Raw genomic sequence first — 12,796 nt, forward strand, 5'->3', positions numbered from 1 at the left:
TCTTCTATCTTTATCTCTTATCTGCCATACACATTCAGCAACTAACGAAACAAAGTTATCGTAGGTCTTAAACTCCCCGGATTTATATATGTCAGAAACATTCTTATATACCATGTCGCAATCTTTGTCCATAACCTTATGGTTGCAATGAAATCCTAGAAACTCATAGTTTACCTTTCGAATGAACTTCTTTATTTCTACTGAGTCAGTTGGTTTCACTTCTATTTCATCGAATTCAGGAATAGTTAGTTTTTGATGCTGAATTTCAGGTAGTTTAGGTAAATGGTCAATAATGTCCTGCATTTCATAAAGATACTGTTCATTTGTTTCATCTTTCGCACTACAGTCTAAATTACTTGTTAAAAGTTCTTGCTTTATCTTCTGGATTTTTGTTTCGAAAGTATATGAAGAAGGAATGAAGCTTTTCATCTCTACTAACATAGATGTTGGATTCATGACTAACGAGTTTGGTGAAGTTGTTGTGGACAGAGTCCCGCCGTTCGCGGCTTGAATTGTTGTTGTGCCGATTGTTGAAATCATATCTTTACATACAAAATAAAAAAATAAATAAAAATAAAACTAACGTTATTTTTCTATCTTAAGGAAATTCATGAAAATTCATGAGGGTGAGAAATTAGGTGAAAAAAGAGGTGACATCTCACCTCTTCACCTATAATATATTTTTGGTCATTTACACTCATTTACGAAGAAGTTATGACAAAGCATTTACGAAGAAGTTATGACAAAGCATTTACGAAGAAGTTATGACAAAGTCACGAGGGTGAAAAAAGAGGTGAGAAAAGGTGACATCTCACCTCTTCACCTAAATTATTATTTTAGGTCAAAGCTTCCACGAGAGAAAAGATTCCTCATTCGCTAAGGATTCCAAAAATGAAAAAATCATTGATTTCGGCTGAGAAAAAACAGCAAAACCCTTCTTCCACGGGAACAAAGAAATAAAGAAGAAAAAAGTAAATTTTTTATTTATTCCCGTGGAAGATAGAGCACTTTTATGACACTTTTTATTCACGACAAACAAGACAAATAAAGAAAATAAGAAAATACGGCGCTGTCGCGGTTCGAACCACAGACCTTGACCCCTCCATAACACCACCTTAGACCACTGTGCTACGTAGCCTGTCGACATAAGATTTTATAAATTGCATATTTGACGTAAATTTATTTCCATCTGGCTTCCCACTGCATAAGATATTCATACGTGTTTGTAAGACATTCATTAAACTTCTTTTCTATTGCATCTAATCTTGCGTTATTTTTTTCAATAACTTGTCTGTATTCTTCATCATCTCCAGCAGTGTTTGGGTCTTCACGTTTAAAATATTCATTGTTAACCAATTTTTTATCTACAAATTTTATTAGTGTTTGATTCACTTCGTTATGATAACGGTCATATTCTTTCAATACGTAAGTGAAGACAAAATGCGTCGTACCTTCAATCTTAAAGCTTAAAGAACTTTCAACACAGTTTTGAGGGTCTGTCAGTGCGTCAATGAGATAGTATTCGAAGTCAGTCAATAATCTTTTTAAAGTCATTTCATACAGGATAAAATTTAATGTTGTGAAGAAATAGTGTTTATCTCAGAAAAAATAAAGTTAGTTTTTATTTTATTTATTTTTTTATCCTGTATGTAAGAACAGTAATGTCAACATTAGAGAACACAACAACTGCTATCGTTCATGAAGCCATAAATGAAGAATACGAATACATACAATATAACAAACAATTGAGACTCATTCGTTCAGTCAAAGATGATATGTATCAAATGCAAAGTATAATGAACGCTCTTCGTTCTACAAAGCAAGCATATCATTGGTTTGAAAACCAACAGGCAAAAGAACTTTTAGAAGAATTTCCTCATATGATTGCTTCCCTCGGAAAACCGAGGGAAGAGATTCCGTACGAAAATCGCAAGAATTTGGCACCTGGTTTGAAAGGTTATTATGTTCATAGACTTTTAGTAAATGCTGTAGCAATGTGGGCTTCACCTCGTTATGCTTGTTATATTTTCATGATGTTAGATGAACTATATAAAGCAGAACGTGGAGAGATGGAAAAGAAACTTCAAGCAAAAGATGAAGTCATTGAATCCAAAGACAAAAGCATACAGAAAAGAATACCACGTTCAGTACCAAAAGGAAAGGAAAAGAGTTATAAGTATATGATTTATACTGAAGAGTTGGAGAAAGAAGAAGATAGAGATATGGTTATGTTGCATTTAGTCAGAAGAAACAACAAAAGCTTTTACGACCTTGCTAAAATATATAAATCTGACAGAAACTGGTTCTATCGTGAAAACTTACCGATTTCAATGACACCGAATGAGCAAATAAAAGAAATTGTCAAAAATACTCTTCCTCAAACACACTATGACATCAAAGGTTGCACAATACTTACCTTCAAAGAAGACTTAACATTACTGAAGGAAAAAATAACAGAATATTTCGATAACTTCAAAGAGGAAGAATGAAGTCACGACAACATTAACGAAGAAGTCACGACAACATTAACGAAGAGAGAATGAGGTGAAAAAACAGGTGATATCTCACCTCTTCACCAAAAATATATTTTTGGTTAAATAGCTTCAGGGTCAATTTCTTCAACCATTTCACTTCCTTCGTCAATGTCAATTGAAGCTTCTTCAACCTTTGGTAAGAACTTTTGTATAACATCTTTGTTCGTTATTGTCTTCAGAGATGAAGGATAATATTTCACAGATGTTTCACCCTTCTTATATTCTTTCTGTTCGGAAAGATTCATAGCAATACTGAAGAAGTCAATGTTGGAGTTCTTTATGACAGTATAGTGTGTATCTTTGACATTCACGAAGAAACCCTTTTGTTTCAAAACTACTGCTAACTCTTGTGAAGTATAACGTTTGCGGTCAATGACGATAGCTAATGGTCTGACATACTGACCAAACTTAGATTCTTTCACAAACTTCTTGTTAAAGATAACATTAACGTTTGAAGCATTATTGAACTCATTCTTGATGGCAGTAGCGAGAGCATTGTATGAAAAGAACTTGCAATCTTGCATGTGTTTCATTAAAATAAAAATATTAAATTATTTTGAAAAATAACTTAAAAAAAATCTAATCTAATTTTTTCAAAAAATATTTTTTTATTTCCTACTAAAGATGTATCGGAAGTTGTCTAAGTTAGAACACTCGGAAATAAAACAACTTCTTACAGAAGCTAATATAGATGTTGCAAAGCATTACGCAACAAACAAAAAAGCACTCGCTGACTTCATTAAAGACTATAATGGTGCAATAAGTTATGATAGAATTCATGAGTTCATAAAGCCGCAACGCGGCGAGGACGAAGTCCATGCAAGAGCATTTCCTTTAAATGACATTGCTATTGACTTATATCATAGACGTTCAGTACCTCATGAAGTAAGAAGAGAGATGTTTGACATAACAAATGCAAACGTTGGTGAAACAAGAAGAGCTGTACCTCATGAAGTAAGAAGAGAGATGTTTGACATAACAAATGCAAACGTTGGTGAAACACGAAAGAGAGATGACACACTGAAACAACAGAGAAGAGAGATGTTTAAAAGTGCTATAGAACAAGTTCGCAAAGCTAACGATGTCATTCGTTCCATTGACGACAAACCAAAAGAAGGTGAGAGATGGTTAAAGAAAGATGAAGAGAATAGGAAGAGAAATGTGAAGTCAGGCAATAGACTCATTGACTTTAACATCGAAGCTTTAGATGAACCAAACAGAGACTACTTACACAAACATTTCGGTAAGGTTTTCATGAGACTCTTAGAGAAAATTAAAATAAACTCGCAACAGAGATGGATGGTATGTTATAAACTTGGTGGAAAGTATGAATGTTCTACGTTAAACCTCAATAATATTGGAACATTACTACATCAGCTCTTGAAGGAGAACTTTATATCAGAGATAGAAGCAAATGCTGCAGGTATTGTTGAAATGCACTATGACTTCTTCTTGACAAACATAAAGAATCTTACCGAAATAAAGATGTATGATTTAACAGAATATGAAGGCTTAACGATGTCAGATGTAAAGAAAGGCAAACCAAAAAAGAGACCATATAGAGATGAAAGCACACTGACAAATGACCAGAAAGCCATTTTGGAAGCTCTTAAGCAAACAGGAAACCCAGCACTTATAGAAAGCTTTTGGAAAGATAATGGTGAAAAGAAGTTTTATAAGAAGAGAAGCGGTCAGTTCTGGAAGTATCTTTGCACATTACCTATAAATCTTGAACGCTACCAAATCTTCAATGAACTGAACAAAAGAACTGCAACACTTATGACAGAGGACAATTGTTTCGTTTATGCTTGCATTCAGGCTGGAGTAAATGAAGAAACTATTGACCACATGAGAGAAGTCATTCGTGTTAGAGACTTTCCTCAAAGTAAAGTACAAGAAATTTCCGATTCAACAGGTATAGCATTTAATGTTACCATTGGTTATTTCAATGACTCAAGACATAATGAAATAAAGAGATATATACCAAAAGAATGCGAAACTGTTAGAACTATTGACTTACTTCTTGTTGAAGACCACTACATGCTAAATGAAAGATTACCAATGACAACATACTTCATTCGAAACTATATAGAAATCTTGAAGGAGTGTGGTGGAATGAACATTGAGAAACAGATGAAGATTTATACAAAGAGAGAAGATAAATATGTAGTTCGTTATGATAGAACAACACCGCTATGGGATGTTATGAAAACATTGTGGGAGTGCAAATATTTCGAACCTATTTCTTATGGAGAACTTTTCACATATACTACTGACTTATATAAACAGAACCTTGCACCATTTAAAGATTTGACATATGCTCCAAAGTATTGTGTACAACTGAAGAAGAAAGCAGAGTCAAAAGAAGTAAATAAAGCTAAATGTAAATTCATTCCTGAGCACGTTTTCTTTGCTGACTTTGAGTGTAGCACAGACGGCTTTCATAAAGCTTTTAACATCTGTTATGACAGTGAAGATGGTTCAGTGAGTGAAAGCATTTGGGGTCAAAACTGTGCAACAGAATTTTTGGAAAGACTTCCTGACAAGAGTTTAATATATTTCCACAACCTCAGTTATGACATAAACTTCATCTTAAGACACATGACAGAAGTGAAAGGAACTCCCATCATTAAAGGTTCACGAACAATGCAAATAACTGGTTTATATAAAGGACGGGCAATTATTATAAAAGACTCTTACAGTGTTATAAATAAGAAGCTTAAACTATTTCCTGCTATGTTTAACTTACAAACAGGACCGAAAGAAGTATTTCCATATAACTACTACAGCAGTGTTTTGTTAGCAAATGACAACAGAACTGGTGTCATTTCTGAAGCATGTAAGTTTATCCATGATGCAGATACATTTATGAAAACATAGATTCCATCAAAGGTTGCAGAATAGATGAAAACCACTTCGACTTAGAAAAATATAGCACGTTTTACTGCAAACAAGATGTAAGAATTTTAAGAGAAGGTTTTGTAAAGTTCCGCAATGACTTATTGAAAGAGTTTGATTTAAACGTTTATGACTACGTTAGTATTTGTTCTATTGCTAACAAATTGTTTGAGAACAGAGTATACTTCCCGAATGGAAATCTTTATGACCTCTCAAATAAACCAAGAGAATTTATTTCGAGATGCATTCAAGGTGGAAGATGTATGTTGTCAGATAACATGAAACAAAAGAGCAAAAAGAAACTCATTGCTGACTTCGACACTGTTTCATTATATCCTTCAGCTATAGCAAGACTTTATACTTTAGAAGGTATTCCAAAAGTATTGAAGGAAGAAATGTTAAGCACAGAGTATCTCATGAGACATTTATTCGATGATGACCAAAAGGAACCCATTGGTGAAAAGTTTATGTCTGGCTTCTTTGTTCTCATTAAGATAACAGAGATTGGTATACCCAGACACTTTCATTTAATAGTTTGCGACCCTGAACTAAATCCAGAACTTAACGTTCCAAGAAGTTCAAACACTTGCTGTCTCATGTATGTTGACCATATAACATTACAAGACCTCATAAAATATCAATGTGTCAAATGTGAAGTGTTGCAAGGATACTATTACGATGGAAACAGAGATATGAGAATAAGAGATGAAGTAAAGAAGTTGTTTGAGTTAAGGTTAAAGTATAAGAAAGAAGGAAACCCCTTACAAGAAATTATAAAACTCATTCTGAACAGCATTTATGGCAAAACTATTCTATCTCCTATTGAGTCAAAAATAACCATAGTAAATGACAAAGATGCTATAAGATATGCTATAAGAAATTACAACCATATAGTGAAGTTCGAAGGTTTGGATGGTTCAGATAAAACTATTTTCAAGCTAACGAAAAGCATTTGCAGACACTTTAACTTCTGTCCACTTGGTGTTAATATTCTGTCTATGTCAAAACGTATTATGAATGAAGTATTCTGTACTGCAGAGGACATGGGTCTTCAAATCTTTTACCAGGATACCGACAGTATGCACTTATATAATGAAGACATACCAAAGCTTGCAGCAGAGTTTAAGAAGAGATATGGTCGCGAACTTATAGGAAAGAACCTTGGTCAATTTCATAGCGACTTTGCAGAAATAACACCTGGAAAACAAAGTTTAGCTTATAAAAGTATTTTCTGTGGAAAGAAGACCTACATAGACTTACTCACTAACGATTTAAATGAAGTTGCATTTCACTGCAGAATGAAAGGCGTGAAGCAAGATGTTATTGCTTTAACCGCTAATGAAATGTTTCCTGAAGCTATACAATGCTATTACAATGAAGATAAGAACATTCACATACCTGTTGGAACATATGACAAAGACTCTGAGTTCAGTTTAATGAAACTTTACAAAGCACTTTATGATGGTCAAGAGATTGCATTCGACTTATGTAAGTCATGTCAACCTTGCTTTGCTGAAAAGTTCAACTTTTCAATAACGACTAAAACAAGCTTTATTCGTAAGTTGAAGTTCTGAGGTCATTTATTTTTGTCAGCAATGAGGTCATTCGTGATAAAAATAAAGCTAGCGTAGATTTTACAATACTGCGATGGTAGAGTTTAAGAGTTGTGCTTCAATGTAGAGACAGTCCTTATGGTCTGGAGGCAAGAACACTGGACATTTATGGTCATGAGTGGAGAACATGTCTATCCAAAACTCACGATTGAAGCCAGTTAATTTATAGTATTTAGGGTTAGGAAGTGGTGAAGTTCTTGTATGACCAATGAACTCATTTTCAACGCCTTTGGCTATATTAGAGTAAAGTATTGCTTGCTTTCTATCCCAAATGCCAGGTGTTACAATCTTTGAAAATTCATTTTTCCTCGGAAGCATTGCATCATAATTGAAAACATTCTTAAAATCATCACTTGGTTCGAGATTTGAAATCTTATACGTAATGGATTTTTTTCTTTTAGCGACTTCATTGAATGGTGAGAATACAATGAATTGACAGTCATGAGTTCCATCTTCATTTTCATTAAATTCATAATGAAAGTCTATAAGTTGTGGCTGACTACCTTCTTCTTTCAGTTGTGCAAGAAACTCACGTAAAGGCTGTAAAGTTTGTACTTCAATGTTGAACTTTTTCTCGAACATCTCATTAAATGAAATCATACATTGCAACAATGTTGTATCGTCTTTAAAGTATTTGTATATGTGAATGTTTTGGGCGCTTAAAGACTGTTCGTCATTTTCTATCTCGACTTGAAGTATAAAGTCAACCTTTCTGAAAGCACGTGTTATATACATAGATGTTATGCCAATGTACTTCTCTTCATTTATGTTCACAATCCAGTCTGTTGGAAACTTAAACGTTACTCTGTTCCCCTTTATTTTGACGTCAGGGTTTTCACTACTGAACGCAACAGATAAAGGTATTTGTCTATACATTTAATTCGGATAAAAATAAACCATTTACTCTTTCTTTGCTTCAGCTTCCTTTGCTTTTTGTTCTTCCTTTGCTTTTGCTTCTTCTCTAGCTTTTTTCGCCAGCAAACGTGGGTTCTTCTGTCTTCCAGCAGCTAATGCAGCTAGTTGTTTTTCACTAAGTTTTCTCTTTGGTCTCTCTGGCTTTTGTTCTTGTTTTTGTTCCTTCAGTTCGGATAAAATTTGCTCGCGAATTTCTTTCTTCAATGCTTCAACATCTATGACCCCTTGGGTCTTGTCCGTAGGATTGTCTGAGTCATTTGACTGTAGATAAAAAACTAAATTAAAACTTTAACCGATGTAAAATGAGCTTGTCAAAATCAGAACGAGAGTCTATTATATTAAATGACGCAGAGGAATACAACATCCTTTCTATTATGTAAGTCAGAGTAAAGATGGTAAAATATACGTAAGAAAAAGAAAGGTACCATTAGCGAATGCAGAGAGCGACAACATTAAGGTGCATGGCAAGGGTGAAGTCCACGAAGCCCATATAAAACCTTCTGTTCAAACTGAAAAGTCAATAGAACCAGAAGAAAAGAAGCCAGATGTTCTTTCAATAACGAACCAAGAGCTTATTGCAAAGTTCGTGAATTTCATTGAAAAACAAACCGAGTCAAAGAACCCTGACCCACCAGTGAAAGAAGTTGAGACAAAAGAGAATGTACAGTTCATTGAAAATGTCAAGAAACAACTTCCACCACGAATGCCAAGAAGAAGAGTGAGAATAATGAAGTAAATAGATATTTTTATCTGAAGTAAATACATGCAGAACGAACAGTTAAACGAATTTACTCCAGCAGAGCATATTCATCAGATTCGCTCATATTTCGATATCATAGACAATGCAGTTCAAATTGGTGACACTAATAGAAAATATTCTGACGCAAAGATTCCATCACAACTGGAACTGCTAAAGATAACACATGGGTAACATTCAATCTCTCACCTCCTGGTGAAAATATGTTGGACCTTTACAATACATTCATTACGTATAAAATGGAAGGTCAATTTATTGTAGATAAAGAAATTGGTTCAGGTTCCAATAAAACAAACCCCCAGGATTTTGGATTGGTTTTGATGACGCTTTCTATGCAGTTGCTGGATATCAAATCCTTGCAAATGGTCGTATCGTATATTCTCAAGACAACGCAAGAGAAGAAGCATATATAACTTCAAACTCACAAACTACCGAACAAATAAAGAAAGTAGATGTTTTTCAAAGACTCGACATGAAGATGTATGGAGTCATTCGGGAACATGCAGAACAGGACAAATTGTTAGTGGTCCAATTACAGCAGGAAAATCATTTGATTTTAAGCTTCGTTTAAGAATTCCTGTTAGAAGATTCCTTCCATTAGAAGCTATTCGATTTATTCCAGCTTTTGCAGGAAACATTCAGCTTAAAGTAAAGTTCAGTAGCGACGCCTTACAATGCACATCTATATCTGTAAATGATATCATTGCTTTCAATCCAACTCTTAAAGTTGCATTTGCTTCAGATTCAAATCCACCGACAAATAAATTTGTTCCATGGAATGAACCATTCACTATGATAACGAAGGCAGTAGAAGCTAGTGGAACAGTTACTATTACAACTGTAAACCAGCAACTATTTCGAACAAAGATGGATTTTAATGAATGTTTCATTCATCCAAAGTCATTCTCTTTAGACCCTAACATTTATACAGAACTTGTAGAACATTATACAAACGAGGCTTTATGTTTTCCTGTTAAAGTTATGGATTGGATTCCTATGGACGGTTCATTCTCAAAGAATACAGATAGTTCAAGTGCAACATTTACAGCAGCTTATACGCCTATTAATGTTAAAAGTATTTGGGCACTATTTAGAAAGAAAGACAACTATTATGTTAATTTTGAGAACCCTAAGTTTAAATATCTTCAGCTTTCCATGGGAGCTTATGGAAATATGCCTGCAGAACCTGAAAAATCATATGGACCTGTATTTTATGAAATGGTTGCGAACGCCTGCAATACAAACAATGATAGGATTTAATGAAGATGTTATGAGGTCATTGGTGGATGATGGTAGTGTGGAACATAAATGGGATAGCTATGACAACACACATTTCTTATGTGGTTTTCCAACAGAAGTGGACTTTTGCTTCCAACAAGGTCAAACATCTACTGCTCCAATAACATACAAATTGTCTGTTAAAGGACCTATTGAACTAGCAACTGAAAATGTACCAAAGCCACTTATTGGATTTATGAGGGATTGTTGCTTTGCCATTCAGGTGCGTGCTAATGGCATCCCCATAATAAGATTAGATGACTATAACTTAGCCACGGACGACAGTGAGGAATAAAGGATGAACATTTATTTTTAAAGCTTATAAATGAGTTCTTCATCAAGCTCTCGCGAACCTTCACCATCTATGAAACAAACTTTACCAAACGATTATGGAGCACCTATTGAATATTTCTTACGAGCTGCACAATGGCAAAGAGCAGTCTCACCAAGGTTAGGTGTTCCACCAGCTCCTGTCAAAAATAGCATTTGGTCAAGTCCTTATATAAAATATGTCTCCCACTAGGTTTTGCTAGCTACAGCAGGAGCAGTAATGATGTTGAAAGAAATAAAGCAAATGTTATAAATAAATACTGAAATAGCTGAAGTTAAACAAAACTCCAACACCTTCGCCAAAACCAACGCCTTCACAAGCAAAACCTTCAATAACTCCTGAACCTATGGAAGTACAAACTCCTGTTCAAAAGTCAACTCCTAAACCGACTCCAACATTTAAACCAGAACCTACGCCTCAAATAAATCGTAAAACTCCTGCGTTTCCTTACTGAAAAAATAATGTTAGTTTTATTTTATTTGAACATTTTATTTAGAGTAAAATGACGACTAAAGTCACTGAAGCAATGAAACAAAAATTTTTGGTAGAATACATTAAATCAGGAGCGGTTCCAGAAGGTTTTTACGTTCATACTATGAAGGATGGTAGAGTTCAGTTTAGAAAGATAAAGCAACCATTAGATAGAGAAGGTATATTAAGGAAGATTAAACTTCATGAGGACAACATTGCTGAACTTAGGAAGAAGTTAGAAGAGTTGGAGAAAGGAAGAGAGTTATAAAGCAATGAATTCAAGTGGGTGAAAAAACAGGTGAAAAAAGAGGTGAAATCTCACCACTTCACCTAAATTTATTTTTGCGCTATGTTTTCATACGTGTGAGGGTGGTGATATCATTAATTTTTAAGTTTATTTTTTATTTTTACTGAAAATTTTTATTTGGATGTAAATGACGAAAACTATTGAGATAACAAACTACAACGGTCATGAGTTCAAGAATTTGTTCTTCGTTCCTCGTGAAAATACATTCTATCAGATACGAGGGAGAAAGGGTAAAGTTAGTTTGAGCGTTTATGAAGGAATGAAGAATGGAAAGTTTATACAAGCATACGATACAAACGGTAAGCGTGTTTCATTAGCTTTGTCAAAACTTACTAACATTCATTTTGACAGTGACTTTGACCTATATGAAGAAGAAAGTGAGTCAGAAGATTATGAGCTGTTATGTGAAGCACAGCAATGGGAGGAGTTGCAATACTTTTGTAAGTGAGAACGTTTATTTTTACATTAATGAAGTCATTAGTGGTTGGCGGTTTGTAAATATTTAAGGTTAAATTAGTGTTGTCGTTTGTGTTGTAAAATATACGTTAACGGTTTTGTAAAGTGTCAAATTCACAAGTATTGCGTACGGAGGAACGCAGTGCCTCCGTACACGACTTAGGGATACTAACTTCTTTGTTATGACACTTTCTCCAGTTTATAGGACCTCTCTCATATTCTATCTTATCGTATCTAAACTCATAGTCATGTATGTCCTCTAACCATCTCATGACACTTTCCAAACCACTTTTATCGGATGTAAAGTAAAAGCATGGATGGTTATGTAAAACGTCTAAAGTTTCTAAAGAGTCTCTCAAAGTCCAGTCTACTTGGTATTGAAAATCCCATGTGTTATAGAACGGCGGGTCCACTATAAAGAAAACATTTTCCTTGTCTTTATATTTTTCATACAAATCTGTCCAATGACATCTCACAAACTCTATACCCTCAATATATTTTTCTATGTCCTCTTTGAAAACATTTGTATAGTTAAGATATAAAACTTTTGACATAAGTGTTTCAATGTCATGAACTCTTATAGCACCACTATATAATAGTCTAGCAGATATACTATCCCAGTCTATATATTCTGCTTTTTTCAAAACCTCTCTGACAGTATTTTTCTTATCTAATGGTATACGTTCCATCTTACCTATAGGTATCTTTTCTTTCAACTCACTCAATATTTTATTTGTGTCTGGTATATGTTTGAGACGGTTCATATAGTTGTCGAAGTCATTGCATATAATCTTTGAGTCAGGAAATACAGTATGGCACAAATGGGATATATAGAAACTTCCACCGAACAAATCTACAAATGTTAGACCATTCGGTAGTTTCTTAAGTTCTCTCAATAGAATATCTTTACATCTACTCTTATTTCCAAAGAAGGGTAACGGTGGTTTTGTGAAATTCATTTTATATTTAATAAAAATGTTTTTTTCCTGAAAAGTGACAGAAAAGCGGCTTTTGACAGATGTTTATATGACACTTTCTCAGTAAGGACATATGGGTAGAAATGAGGTTAGAAAAGAGGTTAGATCTAACCATCTACCCTAAAATATATTTTTATTGAATTCTGTATAAAATTCTGAGTAAAATGACAGATGGAACACATACTTTTTCAGTAAGGACATATGGGTAGAAATGAGGTTAGAAAAGAGGTTAGATCTAACCATCTACCCTAAAATATAT

At 34.2% G+C, this 12,796-nt stretch overlaps 5 protein-coding genes and 3 pseudogenes across 8 annotated transcripts, besides 2 other annotated features; 5 read left to right on the forward strand and 3 right to left on the reverse strand.

Moving 5' to 3' along the window:
- Positions 1–11,716: part of a mobile genetic element that runs on past the window's edge.
- On the reverse strand, positions 1,180–1,554 carry TVAGG3_0226380 (uncharacterized protein; the record flags this gene model as incomplete). The annotated part of the gene is made up of 1 exon (XM_051227178.1): positions 1,180–1,554. One exon carries the CDS (start codon positions 1,552–1,554, stop codon positions 1,180–1,182), a length of 375 nt encoding a protein of 124 aa, XP_051112164.1.
- On the forward strand, positions 1,662–2,019 carry TVAGG3_0226390 (KilA, N-terminal/APSES-type HTH, DNA-binding family; the record flags this gene model as incomplete). Its single annotated transcript, XM_051227179.1, has 1 exon — positions 1,662–2,019. A coding segment is annotated over one exon (358 nt), but the record flags the coding sequence as incomplete, so codon positions are not given.
- TVAGG3_0226400 (uncharacterized protein) lies at positions 2,070–2,489 on the forward strand (the record flags this gene model as incomplete). Its single annotated transcript, XM_051227180.1, has 1 exon — positions 2,070–2,489. The coding sequence occupies one exon, from the start codon at positions 2,070–2,072 to the stop codon at positions 2,487–2,489; it is 420 nt and encodes a 139-aa protein (XP_051112166.1).
- On the forward strand, positions 4,740–5,611 carry TVAGG3_0226410 (annotated as a pseudogene). Its single transcript has one exon. A coding segment is annotated over exon 1 (872 nt).
- On the reverse strand, positions 7,067–7,921 carry TVAGG3_0226420 (uncharacterized protein; the record flags this gene model as incomplete). The annotated part of the gene is made up of 1 exon (XM_051227181.1): positions 7,067–7,921. One exon carries the CDS (start codon positions 7,919–7,921, stop codon positions 7,067–7,069), a length of 855 nt encoding a protein of 284 aa, XP_051112167.1.
- Positions 7,950–8,217, reverse strand: TVAGG3_0226430 (annotated as a pseudogene). Its single transcript has one exon. A coding segment is annotated over exon 1 (268 nt).
- On the forward strand, positions 8,263–8,626 carry TVAGG3_0226440 (annotated as a pseudogene). The gene has a single exon. A coding segment is annotated over exon 1 (364 nt).
- Positions 11,049–11,231: a terminal%2Cinverted (terminal inverted repeat of Maverick-1B/2 transposon ID:TVAGG3_0226310).
- On the forward strand, positions 11,232–11,552 carry TVAGG3_0226450 (uncharacterized protein; the record flags this gene model as incomplete). Its single annotated transcript, XM_001299132.1, has 1 exon — positions 11,232–11,552. One exon carries the CDS (start codon positions 11,232–11,234, stop codon positions 11,550–11,552), a length of 321 nt encoding a protein of 106 aa, XP_001299133.1.
- Positions 11,717–12,796: the final 1,080 nt, after the last annotated feature.

This window comes from Trichomonas vaginalis, chromosome IV (genome assembly GCF_026262505.1).
Source record: "Trichomonas vaginalis G3 chromosome IV, whole genome shotgun sequence".
NCBI lineage: Eukaryota > Parabasalia > Trichomonadida > Trichomonadidae > Trichomonas > Trichomonas vaginalis.